The 18,231-nt window shown below is 45.7% G+C and overlaps 1 protein-coding gene across 1 annotated transcript in view; it reads left to right on the forward strand.

Annotated features, from left to right (window-relative positions):
• Nucleotides 1-18,231, forward strand: part of ATCAY (ATCAY kinesin light chain interacting caytaxin) — a 116,556-nt gene that overhangs the window by 46,280 nt on the left and 52,045 nt on the right. The window contains exons 3-6 of the mRNA XM_040420422.1: nucleotides 12,246-12,307; nucleotides 12,391-12,612; nucleotides 13,254-13,439; nucleotides 13,574-13,676. Coding sequence (XP_040276356.1) covers nucleotides 12,246-12,307; nucleotides 12,391-12,612; nucleotides 13,254-13,439; nucleotides 13,574-13,676 — 573 coding nt within the window. The remainder of the gene's footprint in view (nucleotides 1-12,245; nucleotides 12,308-12,390; nucleotides 12,613-13,253; nucleotides 13,440-13,573; nucleotides 13,677-18,231) is intronic.

Here is an 18,231-nt window from a genome sequence, read left to right on the forward strand (position 1 = left end):
AATGCAAATGTGATCGCACACTACATCCAGCACTCTGCCCTCCATGCTGGATGAGACATTGGTTTATATTTTGGCCAAAGCATAGTAAGCCACTCACCGCGTCAAGGTTGTCTCATGAGTGGTCCCTAACTCTTGTTCCTACCTGTTCATGGGCCATGACAGCCACATAAAATCCAGGGAATGCAGGTCAGCATGCAAGCCAAGTACACTTTGCTTGTAACCCCGTCCGGTGCCATTACAGCTTTCATCGGATCCAGGGATGCAAGTACCAACATGCATGCTGAACCCACCATATACTTCTCCTGGAGCCAGATGGCTAATGGTAGGTTCTATACAAGCAGACTCAGTTTTATACTGACTTTAAAACCAGCCTCAAGGACAGATTAACTGGTCAGGTGTGCAATGACTCCAAGGAGATCGCCACGCCTCCAATATATACTACAAAGAAAAAAATAAGGGGTTGGGTCAGCACAACCTGCCTGCAGGTGCACATCACTATGGCGAAATACATATACAAACGGAAAATGCAAATGTGATCGCACACTACATCCAGCACTCTGCCCTCCATGCTGGATGAGACATTGGTTTATATTTTGGCCAAAGCATAGTAAGCCACTCACCGCGTCAAGGTTGTCTCATGAGTGGTCCCTAACTCTTGTTCCTACCTGTTCATGGGCCATGACAGCCACATAAAATCCAGGGAATGCAGGTCAGCATGCAAGCCAAGTACACTTTGCTTGTAACCCCGTCCGGTGCCATTACAGCTTTCATCGGATCCAGGGATGCAAGTACCAACATGCATGCTGAACTCACCATATACTTCTCCTGGAGCCAGATGGCTAATGGTAGGTTCTATACAAGCAGACTCAGTTTTATACTGACTTTAAAACCAGCCTCAAGGACAGATTAACTGGTCAGGTGTGCAATGACTCCAAGGAGATCGCCACGCCTCCAATATATACTACAAAGAAAAAAATAAGGGGTTGGGTCAGCACAACCTGCCTGCAGGTGCACATCACTATGGCGAAATACATATACAAACGGAAAATGCAAATGTGATCGCACACTACATCCAGCACTCTGCCCTCCATGCTGGATGAGACATTGGTTTATATTTTGGCCAAAGCATAGTAAGCCACTCACCGCGTCAAGGTTGTCTCATGAGTGGTCCCTAACTCTTGTTCCTACCTGTTCATGGGCCATGACAGCCACATAAAATCCAGGGAATGCAGGTCAGCATGCAAGCCAAGTACACTTTGCTTGTAACCCCGTCCGGTGCCATTACAGCTTTCATCGGATCCAGGGATGCAAGTACCAACATGCATGCTGAACCCACCATATACTTCTCCTGGAGCCAGATGGCTAATGGTAGGTTCTATACAAGCAGACTCAGTTTTATACTGACTTTAAAACCAGCCTCAAGGACAGATTAACTGGTCAGGTGTGCAATGACTCCAAGGAGATCGCCACGCCTCCAATATATACTACAAAGAAAAAAATAAGGGGTTGGGTCAGCACAACCTGCCTGCAGGTGCACATCACTATGGCGAAATACATATACAAACGGAAAATGCAAATGTGATCGCACACTACATCCAGCACTCTGCCCTCCATGCTGGATGAGACATTGGTTTATATTTTGGCCAAAGCATAGTAAGCCACTCACCGCGTCAAGGTTGTCTCATGAGTGGTCCCTAACTCTTGTTCCTACCTGTTCATGGGCCATGACAGCCACATAAAATCCAGGGAATGCAGGTCAGCATGCAAGCCAAGTACACTTTGCTTGTAACCCCGTCCGGTGCCATTACAGCTTTCATCGGATCCAGGGATGCAAGTACCAACATGCATGCTGAACCCACCATATACTTCTCCTGGAGCCAGATGGCTAATGGTAGGTTCTATACAAGCAGACTCAGTTTTATACTGACTTTAAAACCAGCCTCAAGGACAGATTAACTGGTCAGGTGTGCAATGACTCCAAGGAGATCGCCACGCCTCCAATATATACTACAAAGAAAAAAATAAGGGGTTGGGTCAGCACAACCTGCCTGCAGGTGCACATAACTATGGCGAAATACATATACAAACGGAAAATGCAAATGTGATCGCACACTACATCCAGCACTCTGCCCTCCATGCTGGATGAGACATTGGTTTATATTTTGGCCAAAGCATAGTAAGCCACTCACCGCGTCAAGGTCAGGAGAAGTATATGGTGGGTTCAGCATGCATGTTGGTACTTGCATCCCTGGATCCGATGAAAGCTGTAATGGCACCGGACGGGGTTACAAGCAAAGTGTACTTGGCTTGCATGCTGACCTGCATTCCCTGGATTTTATGTGGCTGTCATGGCCCATGAACAGGTAGGAACAAGAGTTAGGGACCACTCATGAGACAACCTTGACGCGGTGAGTGGCTTACTATGCTTTGGCCAAAATATAAACCAATGTCTCATCCAGCATGGAGGGCAGAGTGCTGGATGTAGTGTGCGATCACATTTGCATTTTCCGTTTGTATATGTATTTCGCCATAGTGATGTGCACCTGCAGGCAGGTTGTGCTGACCCAACCCCTTATTTTTTTCTTTGTAGTATATATTGGAGGCGTGGCGATCTCCTTGGAGTCATTGCACACCTGACCAGTTAATCTGTCCTTGAGGCTGGTTTTAAAGTCAGTATAAAACTGAGTCTGCTTGTATAGAACCTACCATTAGCCATCTGGCTCCAGGAGAAGTATATGGTGGGTTCAGCATGCATGTTGGTACTTGCATCCCTGGATCCGATGAAAGCTGTAATGGCACCGGACGGGGTTACAAGCAAAGTGTACTTGGCTTGCATGCTGACCTGCATTCCCTGGATTTTATGTGGCTGTCATGGCCCATGAACAGGTAGGAACAAGAGTTAGGGACCACTCATGAGACAACCTTGACGCGGTGAGTGGCTTACTATGCTTTGGCCAAAATATAAACCAATGTCTCATCCAGCATGGAGGGCAGAGTGCTGGATGTAGTGTGCGATCACATTTGCATTTTCCGTTTGTATATGTATTTCGCCATAGTGATGTGCACCTGCAGGCAGGTTGTGCTGACCCAACCCCTTATTTTTTTCTTTGTAGTATATATTGGAGGCGTGGCGATCTCCTTGGAGTCATTGCACACCTGACCAGTTAATCTGTCCTTGAGGCTGGTTTTAAAGTCAGTATAAAACTGAGTCTGCTTGTATAGAACCTACCATTAGCCATCTGGCTCCAGGAGAAGTATATGGTGGGTTCAGCATGCATGTTGGTACTTGCATCCCTGGATCCGATGAAAGCTGTAATGGCACCGGACGGGGTTACAAGCAAAGTGTACTTGGCTTGCATGCTGACCTGCATTCCCTGGATTTTATGTGGCTGTCATGGCCCATGAACAGGTAGGAACAAGAGTTAGGGACCACTCATGAGACAACCTTGACGCGGTGAGTGGCTTACTATGCTTTGGCCAAAATATAAACCAATGTCTCATCCAGCATGGAGGGCAGAGTGCTGAATGTAGTGTGCGATCACATTTGCATTTTCCGTTTGTATATGTATTTCGCCATAGTGATGTGCACCTGCAGGCAGGTTGTGCTGACCCAACCCCTTATTTTTTTCTTTGTAGTATATATTGGAGGCGTGGCGATCTCCTTGGAGTCATTGCACACCTGACCAGTTAATCTGTCCTTGAGGCTGGTTTTAAAGTCAGTATAAAACTGAGTCTGCTTGTATAGAACCTACCATTAGCCATCTGGCTCCAGGAGAAGTATATGGTGGGTTCAGCATGCATGTTGGTACTTGCATCCCTGGATCCGATGAAAGCTGTAATGGCACCGGACGGGGTTACAAGCAAAGTGTACTTGGCTTGCATGCTGACCTGCATTCCCTGGATTTTATGTGGCTGTCATGGCCCATGAACAGGTAGGAACAAGAGTTAGGGACCACTCATGAGACAACCTTGACGCGGTGAGTGGCTTACTATGCTTTGGCCAAAATATAAACCAATGTCTCATCCAGCATGGAGGGCAGAGTGCTGGATGTAGTGTGCGATCACATTTGCATTTTCCGTTTGTATATGTATTTCGCCATAGTGATGTGCACCTGCAGGCAGGTTGTGCTGACCCAACCCCTTATTTTTTTCTTTGTAGTATATATTGGAGGCGTGGCGATCTCCTTGGAGTCATTGCACACCTGACCAGTTAATCTGTCCTTGAGGCTGGTTTTAAAGTCAGTATAAAACTGAGTCTGCTTGTATAGAACCTACCATTAGCCATCTGGCTCCAGGAGAAGTATATGGTGGGTTCAGCATGCATGTTGGTACTTGCATCCCTGGATCCGATGAAAGCTGTAATGGCACCGGACGGGGTTACAAGCAAAGTGTACTTGGCTTGCATGCTGACCTGCATTCCCTGGATTTTATGTGGCTGTCATGGCCCATGAACAGGTAGGAACAAGAGTTAGGGACCACTCATGAGACAACCTTGACGCGGTGAGTGGCTTACTATGCTTTGGCCAAAATATAAACCAATGTCTCATCCAGCATGGAGGGCAGAGTGCTGGATGTAGTGTGCGATCACATTTGCATTTTCCGTTTGTATATGTATTTCGCCATAGTGATGTGCACCTGCAGGCAGGTTGTGCTGACCCAACCCCTTATTTTTTTCTTTGTAGTATATATTGGAGGCGTGGCGATCTCCTTGGAGTCATTGCACACCTGACCAGTTAATCTGTCCTTGAGGCTGGTTTTAAAGTCAGTATAAAACTGAGTCTGCTTGTATAGAACCTACCATTAGCCATCTGGCTCCAGGAGAAGTATATGGTGGGTTCAGCATGCATGTTGGTACTTGCATCCCTGGATCCGATGAAAGCTGTAATGGCACCGGACGGGGTTACAAGCAAAGTGTACTTGGCTTGCATGCTGACCTGCATTCCCTGGATTTTATGTGGCTGTCATGGCCCATGAACAGGTAGGAACAAGAGTTAGGGACCACTCATGAGACAACCTTGACACGGTGAGTGGCTTACTATGCTTTGGCCAAAATATAAACCAATGTCTCATCCAGCATGGAGGGCAGAGTGCTGGATGTAGTGTGCGATCACATTTGCATTTTCCGTTTGTATATGTATTTCGCCATAGTGATGTGCACCTGCAGGCAGGTTGTGCTGACCCAACCCCTTATTTATTTCAGAAGAATATTTAATTAATTCAGATCTAGGATGTGTTATTTTTGTGTTCCCTTAATTTTTTTCAGCAGTGTATATATGAAGATCTGTCCAGTCGTTTGGTCGCGCATAAAGAACAGACATATCACGGGGTGTTTACTGCCTTAAAGGGGTTGTGTCACTTCAGCAAGTGGCGTTTATTATGTAGAGAAAGTTAATACAAAACATTGCTTCCTTCACTGATTGGATTCATTTTTCCAATCAGTAATTATCATATTATAAACTGCTCATTTCCATGGTTGCGACCACACTGCAGTCCAGCAGGGGTGGACGTGCATGCACACTATAGGAAAAAGCACCAGTCTATGTGAGCTCCCGCTGTCTTAGCCACCAGAGAGGCTGGCGCGTTATCCTATAGCGTGCAAGCATGATCACCGCTGCTGGATTGCAGGGTGGTCGTAACCAGGGCCGGTGCAAGGATTTTTGTCAACACAAGCGAATCTACATTTCTGCCCCTCATGATTCATGTCCATTTCTTGCCTTCCCCCATCATTTCACATTTCTGTCCCTCATGATTCATGTCCATTTCTTGCCCCCCCATGTGCTAATATCATAGTGCCATCCTCTCCCCCTGCCCCCTAATGTGCCAGTATCAAGTGCCTCTTTCCTCCCCCCTCCATGTGCCAATATCATGGCGCCAATAGCCCCCCCTCCCCCGTGGCAGTAAAGTAACAGTCCGGTATTTAAAAAAAAAAAACTTTTATACTTACCTCCATGTCAGCGATGCGATGCAGGCCTCTTCCGGCCTGTGTTCCCACCAGCCTCTAGTGTTTAAGATTTGGTGCTCGTGTTCTTATTTAGCCTGTCTTTCAGAAAAGTTTATGCTGGGATTCAAACCCATGACCATCTGTATCAGAGGCAAGACACTTACCCACACAGCTATGAGAGCTGTACAGCCAGTTACTGAAAATAAAAATAAAAATATAAGACTTCTACTGTAGATAACTTTGATACCTAGTGTATATCCATACACATGACAGCTGCCCGAGTACACTGTGTATGGATGTAGCAGAGCTGGGTGTGTTGGGGCAGGTGTCATGTGTATGGATGTACACTAGGTATCAAAGTTACCTACAGTAGAAGTCTTATATATATATATATATTTTTTTTTTTATTTTTTTATTTTTTTAAGTAACTGGCTATACAGCTCTCATAGCTGTGTGGGTAAGTGCCTTGCCTCTGATGTGAAAGGTTGCGAGTTCGAATCCCAGGAGAAACTTTTCTGAAAGACATGTTAAATGAGATTTAAATACACCAGGGTCTCGTAGCTCACAGTGTGTTTTGTGTTGCTGCGGCTGCTGCCCCAGCCTGTCAGCTGCGTGCCGCTCGCTCTGTGACTGAGACAGTGAGGGCCAGGCTGCGTGGGACACAGGCTCAGCGGGGCAAGTGTAAGTTAGAAAGTTAATTGTTTGCCGCCCCCCCCCCTTCTCTGTGCCCTCAAGCAGCCGCTTGGGCTGCCTTATGATAGAGCCGGCCCTTGTCGTAACCATGGAACAAGCAGTGTATAATGTGATGGAAAAATGAATCCAATCAGCAAAGGAAGCAATATAGACAATCACAATACATTAGTAAAGCCCCTTTCACACGGGTGAGAATTCCGTGCAGGTGCAATGCGTGAGGTGAACGCATTGCACCCGCACTGAATCCAGACCCATTCACTTTATTGGGGCTGTTCAGATGAGCAGTGATTTTCACGCATCACTTGTGCGTTGCGTGAAAATCTCAGCATATTCTTTATTCTGCGTTTTTCACGCAACACAGGCCACATAGAAATGAATGGGTCTGCATGAAAATCGCAAGCAAGTGCGGTTGCGGTGCGATTTTCACGCATGGTTATAAATAAATAAATTAACTCACCTCATCCTGTTGTTCGCGCAGCCGACATCTTCTTCTTTCTTCTTCTTTCAGGACCTGCCAAAGGACCTTTGATGATGTAGAAATCTTCTATCTTCATTCAGCAGGACCTGTGCTGACGTCACCGGGCTCACCACGTGGTGAGCGCGATTACGTCACCAAAGATCCTTTGGCAGGTCCTGCGACAGGATGAGGTAATATATATATATTTGTGGTCGTGGCTACTGAGAGAATGCACCCTACCCCACCTGAACCTAGCTAACACCTAAGCGGTTAGAGTTGTGCCGCAACCGCGACATAGCAGGGACACCAGAAAGAGGGCAAAAAGGCATACAGAGTAGCAAGAGTAATTTATTGCAACATAATCATAAGACCAAATTTTGGAAAGCCAATGACATCTCGGCTTTGGGATGAGGGATGTAGCGACTAAAGAAGGAGGAGCTCCAGCGTCCCAACTTCTGGATAACATGCGCTGGCACCTGATTTTAGGAGGCCGCGGACGCTGCTCCTATACAAAATGAATGACCTGAAATCGAGACGGGGTCGCCGCCCAGACTCCCAACTAAGGAGCGTATGTGAAACACAAACTGATGAGTACTAAGTGGCGACACCCCAAAAGGCAACAGTGGACTATCTGGCCTGTGACCTACCAAGGCTGCCTGCAACTGCTGAAGGACCCTGACGGGGCACCACCGGTGGGACGTGGGAAAGTAGGACACTGGGACCGGGGGACCCGTCTGAGAGGTCTTGGATGTCCTCAGTAATAACGTGAAACCCTCAAGATGCGGAACCAGTTGGCTAACTGTGCCAAACTTACTGCTATTGGGGGGACAAGTAAACTCACCAGGCCTCAAGAAAGGCTAAATAAATAGCTGCTTTAAGCACCAAGCTGGGCAAAACCCTGAAAGAATTCTTATCCAGAACATCAGACAGGTTACGGAATAGCCTACCAGTAACGGCTTGTCTGCGTATCTGGTCTCCTGGGCCACATCTGCTTAACCCCCTCAGCATTGCTTTGACTTCGTGAACAGAAAACAACGAACCCCGTTCTGGATGGCTAACGGAAAGGAAATGCTGCACCCCTGACAGGTAGGATTTCACTGTGTTGTGTGACAGCTTAAGTTCCGAGTGGCAGTAACCTATAAAAGCAAGAATGTACTCAATGAAGCTGGTCTCTCCTTGAGGGCATTTCTCCAGGAACTTGCAATATACGGCCCACCCGGTGCGGTAAGCCCTAGCCGTGTTCGGAGAAAGTGACTTGGCTAATAAAGTATGGGCTGTGGCTAGGTGTCTAGTCAAACTAGAATTAGCAACTCGTGGGGAGGGACAGCAGCGCCTGTAACATCCGCTTCTGGCATGATCTGTGAAAAAAGGGGAAAATTTGCCCTCGACAAGGCGTCAGCTGCCACATTTTGAGAACCTGGTATATGCGTACTAGTAATACAGAAATAATGTTGCAACGAGAGTTGAACTAGACGCCTCATGAGACACATGACATGTGAAGATTTAGACAAACCACTGGTTATAATATCTACCACTGCGGCGTTGTCTGTTACAAATAACACAGTGAGATTTGTCCAGCGGCTGCCCCAGATAAAGGCGGCCGCCACTATGGGGTACAGCTCGAAGAGTGCTGAGGTCTGCAGGAAACCCGGGATCTGTCTAACCTTAACTGGCCACTCACCTGCGACCCAGTGGGTGCAAAAAATAGCAGCAAAACCTGTGCCAGCAGCTGCGTCCGAGAAAATTACTGGAGACAAGCTAGACAATTCGAGAATAAACAAGGACACCCCATTCCACTGGCTGAGGAAGTGGTCCCACATGTGTAGGTCAGATAAGGCATGACTATCCAGGCGTACCGGGCTGTCTTGGTTCGGAGCAGAAGCGAGAAGGGCCAACAAACGGGAAATCAATGACCTGCCTTGTGGAATGATCCTCATCGCAAAATTTAACATGCCCAGTAACGACTGTAAATCAGCCTTAGTGACCACGGTGGTAACTGAGAACCTGTAAAAAACTTCCCTGATCCTAACTAACTTATCTGATGGCAACCTGGCTAACATGTTCTCCGAATCTAACACTATGCCTAGGAAAGTAATGATGGTTGTGGCTGGTCCCTCAACGTTCTTGGGGGATACAGGGACGCCAATCTGAGAAAAGCAACTCAAAAGCCTCCCCAGACCCTGGGGGCCCGGCCCTGGCCTCTCGATCAGCAGGAAGTCATCCAAGTAATGGATGACGTGTTCACAGTGGATTTTATTCTCTAATACCCAATGGAGGGCCTGAGCCAACTGATCGAACAGCCACGGGCTGCTCTTAAAACCAAAAGTAAGTTTTGTGGAAAAGTAGTATTGGTCCCTCCACTTAATGCCGTGCCACTGCCAGAGAGCAGGTGCAATAGGGAGTAACTTAAAGGCATCAGAGATATCGGCTTTGGACAGAGCTGCTCCGGGTCCTAACTGAATGATAATGGCAATGGCCTGGCCAATGGAAGAATACCTCATACCCACTTCCTCTGATGGAATAAGGGAATTGAGGCTAGGGACATGGGAACCATGCGGGGCAGACAGGTCTATGATCAGTCTCTCCTTCTTACTAAACTTACCCGTGACCACCCCTAGGGGAAAAGGGGGCACCATAGAAGGACCGATCAAAAAACCCTTATCTAACTCAGCGTTTATCAGCTTGTCTATGGAGCTAGAATTCTTGCCGGCTGACTGAAGATTCTTACATTCATGGGTAAACTCTGGAACAGTGACCAACCCGGTATGAAAACCTTTAGAAAATCCTGAAATTAAAAACTCCAAGAAACCTGGATTAGGATGACTTACCAAGAACCCCTGTAAGCAACCCGTATCCACGACACTCATGTAAGCTTTGATTGACTTTAATGTGCATGCGACTTTGGGGTGGGCCCTGAAGCAATTAGAACAAATGTGTAGCAAGCGGGATTGACTGAAATTACACGAAGAGTAATTATAATTGTTACAAAGCCGGGCCCTACCCAACTGAACAATAGGCCGACCCAACTTGCAAGGAATACCCCTCTTAGTCAGTTCCGAAATAAGCCTAGGGATAGTCCATGCACGAAGGGACGGAATACTGCCCCCTTCAAATATTCCCACAACATCCTCATCCACGGAAGCCTCAATGATATCCGAAGCTCGCGACATAACAGCTGTAGAGACAATACAACACGAAACAACGGATAGCGAATGAGACATGAACGACACTAGCAACCTCTCTCATCCCCCCCCCCCCCGACGTGTACCCCTACTACCTGGTAGGTAAGCCAAGATCCTGGACGTAACTTGAGAGAAACGCTGGAACCTGGAAGCAAACAATAATGCCGTCAACACCGGATTACACACCACGCCGGGATGAAAACCACAAACAACGGTAAGAGGAGGGTGAGCAAACGACTAGCGAGTAGAATTGAAGGAGACAACGTAACTTAAATAATTTACTGTTTACCTCACCTTCTTCTTCCCTCTTTTTTTAATTTTATTTTCATTTTAATTTTATTATTTTTTATTATACCACTCCAAAAAGTTCCTCATAACAAGAACCTGACCTGTGACCGTAACCACCCAAATTACGGCCAGCGAGCCGTACCCACTAACCCCGCCTACTGCCTGAGAGAAGTAAAAGAACGACACCTGCGACTATGACCTGCCTCCCTAACGGGGAAAGCCCAGGTGATAAGGCGCTAACGGAAGCCAACAAGTGAAAAATAAACCGCAGCCAGAGACCGCAAAGCACTCCCTCCAAAACCACCCCCCCTAACTCCCTACCCTACACTCCTCCGCATTAACCCCCTAGACTCCCTGGACACGGTTATACAATTAATAATTATTACACATTCTACTCTCCTGCTACCACCCCACAAAGACTGGCACCCTCGAGACTGCTACTGACTGACCCAAAACAGGGCTCTACACACACCCTGCACACCACCTGCCAGTACTGGCAACAGCAGTGACAGACCAGCGAAAACCCTAACCTTCTCAAGACCCCCTCATCAAGCCCCGCCCCCCGCTCCCCGTATCCCTGCCTATCTAATAGCACGGCGGCCCGTGCCAGACTTTGAGACGAACAGCTGATTGGGGACACGCTGCTCCCTGCACTCTGACGTGTCTTGCCGCGTGGGGAGCTAGCGTTGCTCCCTGGCAGACCGCTCCGGTGCGGGGGTGCCCCCCCTCCCGTAGGGGGCCGACCCACCGCCGGCCGGACTTCAATGCGCTGGGCTGCAGGACGTAGCAGCTACTTACCAACACGGGACGCTGCAGACCACGAGGCACAGCTACACCACACACACCGCTCTCAGGACACGCCGCTCTTCAACCAAGGGAACCAAGGTACCGGTCCAAACGCAGAACGACGTGCAAGGTGGGAGGGACGCCGGACGAACATAAAGGCTGCGGTGCCCCTCCCACAAATACAGGCCATTGAATCGGCCTTTACATTTTTTTTAACCCCTAAAGCCACATTTTAGTAAGCATTCTGTATTAAGAATGCTATTATTTTCCCTTATAACCATGTTACAAGGGAAAATAATAAAATATACAGAAAACCTAACCCAAACCCGAACTTCAGTGAAGAAGTCCGGGTTCGGGTCTGGGTACCACAGTCAGTTTTTTATCACGCGGGTGCAAAACGCTTTGCACCCGCGCGAAAAAAACTGAACATCGGAACACAATTGCAGTCAAAACTGACTGCAATTGCGTGCCTACTCGCACGATTTTCCCCGTTCGCAGACTCAACGCATCCGGACCTAATCCAGACATGCTCGTCTGCAAGGGGCCTAAGTGTCTTGCATTAACTTTCTCTACACAATAAAGTGAAGTGACACAACCCCTTTGAGGTAGTAAACACCCTGTGGTGGCTTAGTAGTAAAGTGTTCTTTGGAAAATACAAGACAGTGAGGGGAAGATTTATCAAACTGGTGTACAGTAGAACAGTCTTAGTTGCCCATAGCAACCAATCAGATTCCACCTTTCATTTTCCAAAGGAGCTGTGAAAAATGAAAGTTGGAATCTGATTGGTTGCTATGGGCAACTAAACCAGCTCTACTTTAGTTTGATAAATCTCCCGCTGTCTACAATCTGGAAGCATAATTATGTCCATGACTTTTATAAACCTATTGATATTTTACAGGCCACTTCCTGAAGACACAGGATTGGATACTCTTGGTTCTCCCACAGATGACATTACATCTTGTAGGTACTTTACTAAACCAAAACTTTTCTAAGATGAAAAACATTACACACATTTTTATATTTATCCATTTCTTTTTATTTAGCTCCGCCGAGTACGCTAAACATCAGTGGATCTCATCGCAAGCGTAAAACCCTAGTAGCTCCAGAGATTAATATCTCATTAGACCAGAGTGAAGGCTCTGTACTTTCTGATGACTTTCTAGATACGCCAGATGATCTGGACATCAATGTGGATGATATTGAGACTCCAGATGAAACAGATTCATTAGAGTTCCTGGCCAATGGAAATGAGTTGGAATGGGAAGGTAGGATGATCACATTGGTGAAGTCTGTGATCACTGCGTTGCAGAACAAGTGATTTGAGTGGCTAATTGATCAGTTCTGATTTCCAGAAGTTGTCCAATTTCTTGCAAATAATGTAATCATAATTCTAATGCAAATATATAGCAATGGACATTGTGTTCCAGGTTAAACCTCTGGTGCTGCTTAATATGAACAAGCAATGTGGTCTAGTATCCAAGTTAGATGTTGGTAGACAGGGAGGGCCAACTACATATTACTTTATCCAGTCTCTTGTAGTGCTGTGTGTCTGCCAGCTTTGAGATAAGCATGCACAGCCATAAGCACTGTAAAACATAATTTACATACACTATATGCAGGGATTAAGAAACAAAGCATCTATGGTATGGGAACCTGAGGACAGAGCGGTGAAGAACACTATATCACCGCTGATTACTAGCAATACAATAGGGTTTTTTTTCTATACCATATTATTTTATTTTTCAAAAAAATAAAAAAATGTAAAACATTTTTTCATGTAGGTTAATCTCCTGACTTTAGGACATCTGTGTGACATGCTGTGGAACGAGTGTAGAGTCCATATTTTTTATTTCAGCAGGAATACATTCATATCAAATGTTCTCCAGGTAAATCATTTTATCTATAGATGACACACCTGTTGCAAGTGCCAAGAATATGCCTGGAGACAGCGCTGACTTGTTTGGTGATGGAGCTGTGGAAGAAGGCGGTACTACAAATGGACGCATGTGGAGGACTGTGATCATAGGCGAGCAGGAACATCGCATTGATCTGCAAATGATCAAACCATACATGAAGGTGGTTACACATGGAGGTGAGGGGTTACCACTATTATATTTATCTAATACTGTCACATCTTGATATCAGTAGGAAAACATTTCTTCACCTTATACCAGCCTCAATAGTATCTGTGCTTACTTTAGGCTAATCTCTCTCCTTTTGTTTCAGGGTACTACGGTGAGGGTCTGAACGCCATCATTGTATTTGCTGCTTGTTGTCTACCTGACAGCACCTGTCCAGATTACCATTACATCATGGAGAATCTTTTCCTGTACGTTAAGATGATGAATATAATCAACTGCCACAAGCTCTGGGCTTATCCTCCACTTGCACAAACATTGGCATCATGGATCCCACTTGTAAAAACTGCAAACCATTAACATTAGAGTCAGTTGCAAGAAAAAGTATGTGAACCCTTTGAAATTATAGAGATGTAAACCTCCTGGCACTCTGGAGGGTTGCTGCTTGGAGTCGGGTTCCCGCCCCACGTAGTAAATAAAATAAAAAACTCCAGCAATGAGCGTTTGTATCAAAGAATATTGCGTTTATTTTGAAAATGCGGCGTCGAGATGTGACGTTTCGGCCACTTAGGCCTTTATCAAACTATTGCCGCTATCGGGAGATACGCCAGTTGTAATTGCGCTGTGAGATATAGTGTGTATCCACACACTATATCTCACAGCGCAATTACAACTGGCGTATCTCCCGATAGCGGCAATAGTTTGATAAAGGCCTAAGTGGCCGAAACGTCACATCTCGACGCCGCATTTTCAAAATAAACGCAATACCCTTTGAAATTATATGGATTTATGCACATATTGGTCATAAAATGTGATCTGATCTTCATCTAAGGCTACTTTCACACCTGCGTTTAGGTGCGGATCCGTCTGGTATCTGCACAGACAGATCCACACTTATAATGCAAACGCTTGTATCCGTTTTTTTTTTGTTCATGATAATGCAAACGGATCCGTTTTGATTCACATTGAAAGTCAATGGGAGGCGGATCCGTTTTCAATTGCACCATATTGTCAGTAAAAACGGATCCGTCCCGATTGACTTACATTGTAAGTCAGGACAGATCTGCAAGCAGCGTTTTGGTGTCCGCCTCCAGAGCGGAATGGAGGCTGAACAGAGCAAACTGATGCATTCTGAACGGATCCTTATCCATTGAGAATGCATTGGGGCTGAACTGATCCGTTTTGGGCCGCTTGTGAGAGCCCTGAAACGGATCTCACAGGCGGACCCAGAAACGGCAGTGTGAAAGTAGCCTAAGTTACAACAATAGACAATCACAGCCTGCTTAAACTAATAACACACAAAGAATTAAATGTTACCATGTTTTTATTGAACACACCATGTAAACATTCACAGTGCAGGTGGAAAAAGTATGTGAACCCTTGGATTTAATAACTGGTTGAACCTCCTTTGGCAGCAATAACTTCAACCAAACGTTTCCTGTAGTTGCAGATCAGACGTGCACAACGGTCAGGAGTAATTCTTGACCATTCCTCTTTAAAGAACTGTTTCAGTTCAGCAATATTCTTGGGATGTCTGGTGTGAATCGCTATCTTGAGGTCATGCCACAGCATCTCAATCGGGTTGAGGTCAGGACTCTGACTGGGCCACTCCAGAAGGCGTATTTTCTTCTCTTTAAGCCATTCTGTTGTTGATTTACTTCTATGCTTTGGGTCGTTGTCCTGTTGCAACACCCATCTTCTGTTGAGCCTCAGCTGGTGGACAGATGGCCTTAAAGGGGTTATCCCATCTTAGACAATGGGGGCATATCGCTAGGATATGCCCCCATTGTCTGATAGGTGCGGGTCCCACCTACAACGAGAACGGAGCCGGGGAGAGTTGTGGCTGGAGGACCCCGGGTTTCCCAGGGTCCGTCCACCACCATGCACAGCTCCCCGCCTCTCCCATTGAAGTGAATGGGAGCGCACCGTGCATGCGCGGCCACAGCTCCCATTAATTTCTATGGGGCCGACGGAAACAGCCGAGCCAGCGCTCGGCTATTTTCGGCGGCTCCATAGAAATGAACGGAGGGCGGCTGCGCATGCGCAGTGCGCCCTCCTCCACTTTCTCCGCTCCATTTTCCTTGGACCCGCACCTATCAGACAATGGGGGCATATCCTAGCGATATGCCCCTATTGTCTAAGATGGGATAATCCCTTTAAGTTCCCCTGCAAAATGTCTTGATAAACTTGGGAATTTATTTTTCTTTCGATAATAGCAATCCGTCCAGGCCTTGACGCAGCAAAGCAGCCTCAAACCATGATGCCCCCACCACCATACTTCACAGTTGGGATGAGGTTTTGATGTTGGTGTGCTGTGCCTCTTTTTCTCCACACATAGTGTTGTGTGTTTCTTCCAAACAACTTAACTTTGGTTTAATCTGTCCACATAATATTTTGCCAGTACTGCTATGGAACATCCAGGTGCTCTTGTGCAAACTGTAAACGTGCAGCAATGTTTTTTTGGGACAGCAGTCGCTTCCTCTGTGGTATCCTCCCATGAAATCCATTCTTGTTTAGAGTTTTACGTATCGTAGATTCACTAACAGGGATGTTAGCATATGCCAGAGACTTTTGTAAGTCTTTAGCTGACACTCTAGGATTCTTCTTCACCTCATTGAGCAGTCTGCGCTGTGCTCTTGCAGTCATCTTTACAGGACGGCCACTCCTAGGAAGAGTAGCAGCAGTGCGGAACTTTCTCCATGTATAGACAATTTGTCTTTCCATGGACTGATAAACAGCAAGGCTTTTGGAGATACTTTTATAACCCTTTCCAGCTTTATGCAAGTCAACAATTCTTAATCGTAGGTCTTCTGAGAGCTCTTTTGTGTGAGGCATCATTCACATCAGGCAATGCTTCTTTGTGAAAAGCAAACCCAGAACTGGTGTGTTTTTTTATAGGGCAGGGCAGCTGTAACCAACACCTCCAATCTCATCTCATTGATTGGACTCCAGTTAGCTGACACCTCACTCCAATTAGCTCTTGGAGATGTCATTAGTCTAGGGGTTCATACTTTTTCCACCTGCACTGTGAATGTTTACATGGTGTGTTCAATAAAAACATGGTAACATTTAATTATTTGTGTGTTATTAGTTTAAGCAGACTGTGTATTGTTTTGACTTAGATGAAGATCAGATCACATTTTATGTTCAATTTGTGCAGAAATCCATTTTTCTTGCAACTGAGAGTACATTATGGGTGTTTTAAAACTGAAAAAGTATTTGCCACCCTCCCCCATAAGCAATGAATGCTTTCTTTAAAGAGGACCTGTGCCCTCTCCCAACATGTCTGTTTTAGTAATTACTTGCATTCCCCACATATTAACAGTTCTGCAGCACCTATTGTTATGACTCTGATTCCTGCAGTTTGAAATGAAGGTCCAGATGGGTATTACCAGTTAGGGATGTGTCCCTGCACAGTCTGACGCTATCCAATCAGTGCTGCCAGTGTCAGACTGTGCAGGAGTACACCTCCAAATGGTAATGCCCAGCTGGACCTTCATTGCAAACTGCTAGCATTTCATTGATAACTTCTAGCAGATATAATAAAGAGTCATAAGAACAGATGGTCCAGAATTATTATTACAAGGAAAATGTAGATACTAAAACAGAGACTTCAGGAGAAGTTATAGTTCCTCTTTCAAGATTATTTTCTACTGGCATAATCCAATTACCTTTCAAGTTTATCGACAGGTGGTCTTTTGCATTCTTTAAATGGTTTTATGAGATTTTTATACTGATGACCTGTTCTCTGGATACATCATCAGTATCTAAAAGGTGGAAGTTCAACACCCGGGACCCTCGCCGCTCAGCTGTTTGAGAAGGCGTTGGCACTCCTGTGAGCACCGCAGCCTTTTGTGAGCTCACCGAGCTCAGCGTCATACCTTGTATAGCGGTTGTGCTTGTTATCGCTCTCAGCCCCATTAACTTGAATGCTGCTGAGCTGCATCTAGGCCACGTGACACATTAACGTGTCGTCACTCGTTCTAGGAAAAGCTGTGATAAGGTTGCAGTGCCACAGGATAGGTTATCAGTATAAAAATCTTGGAAATCCCCTTTAAGTTCTGGTACATTGCAGTATGATTAATAGGAGATGCCAAATATGCCATAAATGCCTGACTGGTGACCCCTGACAATCACTAGAACTAAGTGGTAGCTGTGCTAAGAAAGGGCTGTGCCACTATGTCTCCTATTGGCTTCATGTGGCTTTTTTTCTGAGTGGGCCATTGACTATAAAGGGCTAGCCAGATCTCATATCTTTGTCTATAGTTAAATGTTATAAAATTATGGGGGAGATTTATCAAGCTTCTTGAACCTGAATTGTGCAGTAAAAAAGTCAGATTGTTCAGATTTTAGATTGTGCTGTACTGACCTGCTGAGATCCGTCAAATTGTTAGGGATCATGCGCGTCTCTATGTGTGATCACGTTTAAAAACTATGCATATCTTTGCAATGTATTTATTCTTTATTTGTCCAATGCAGAAAAAATACAATAAACAACTCTTTGAATAGTCTAGGCCTGTGATGGCTAACCTTCGGCACTCCAGCTGTGGTAAATCTATGCCTCCCAAAATGCAAACTTGTTTCACTGTTCTCAAAACTCCATAGAAATGAATGGAGCATGCTGGGAGTTGTAGTTTTACCACAGCTGGAGTGCCGGAGGTTAGCCATCACTGGAGATTTAGCTATAGAGAAGGTTATGTGAAAATGCCTGAAAAATCCACACAATATTTATAAAAAGAAGCAACAAAGGATAAAAAAAAACCACTAATTAAAAAAACCACCAGGAGTAAAACAACACTTGCGTGT

The sequence above is a fragment of the Bufo bufo genome, chromosome 2 (assembly GCF_905171765.1).
Source record: "Bufo bufo chromosome 2, aBufBuf1.1, whole genome shotgun sequence".
Classification (NCBI taxonomy): Eukaryota; Metazoa; Chordata; class Amphibia; order Anura; family Bufonidae; genus Bufo; species Bufo bufo.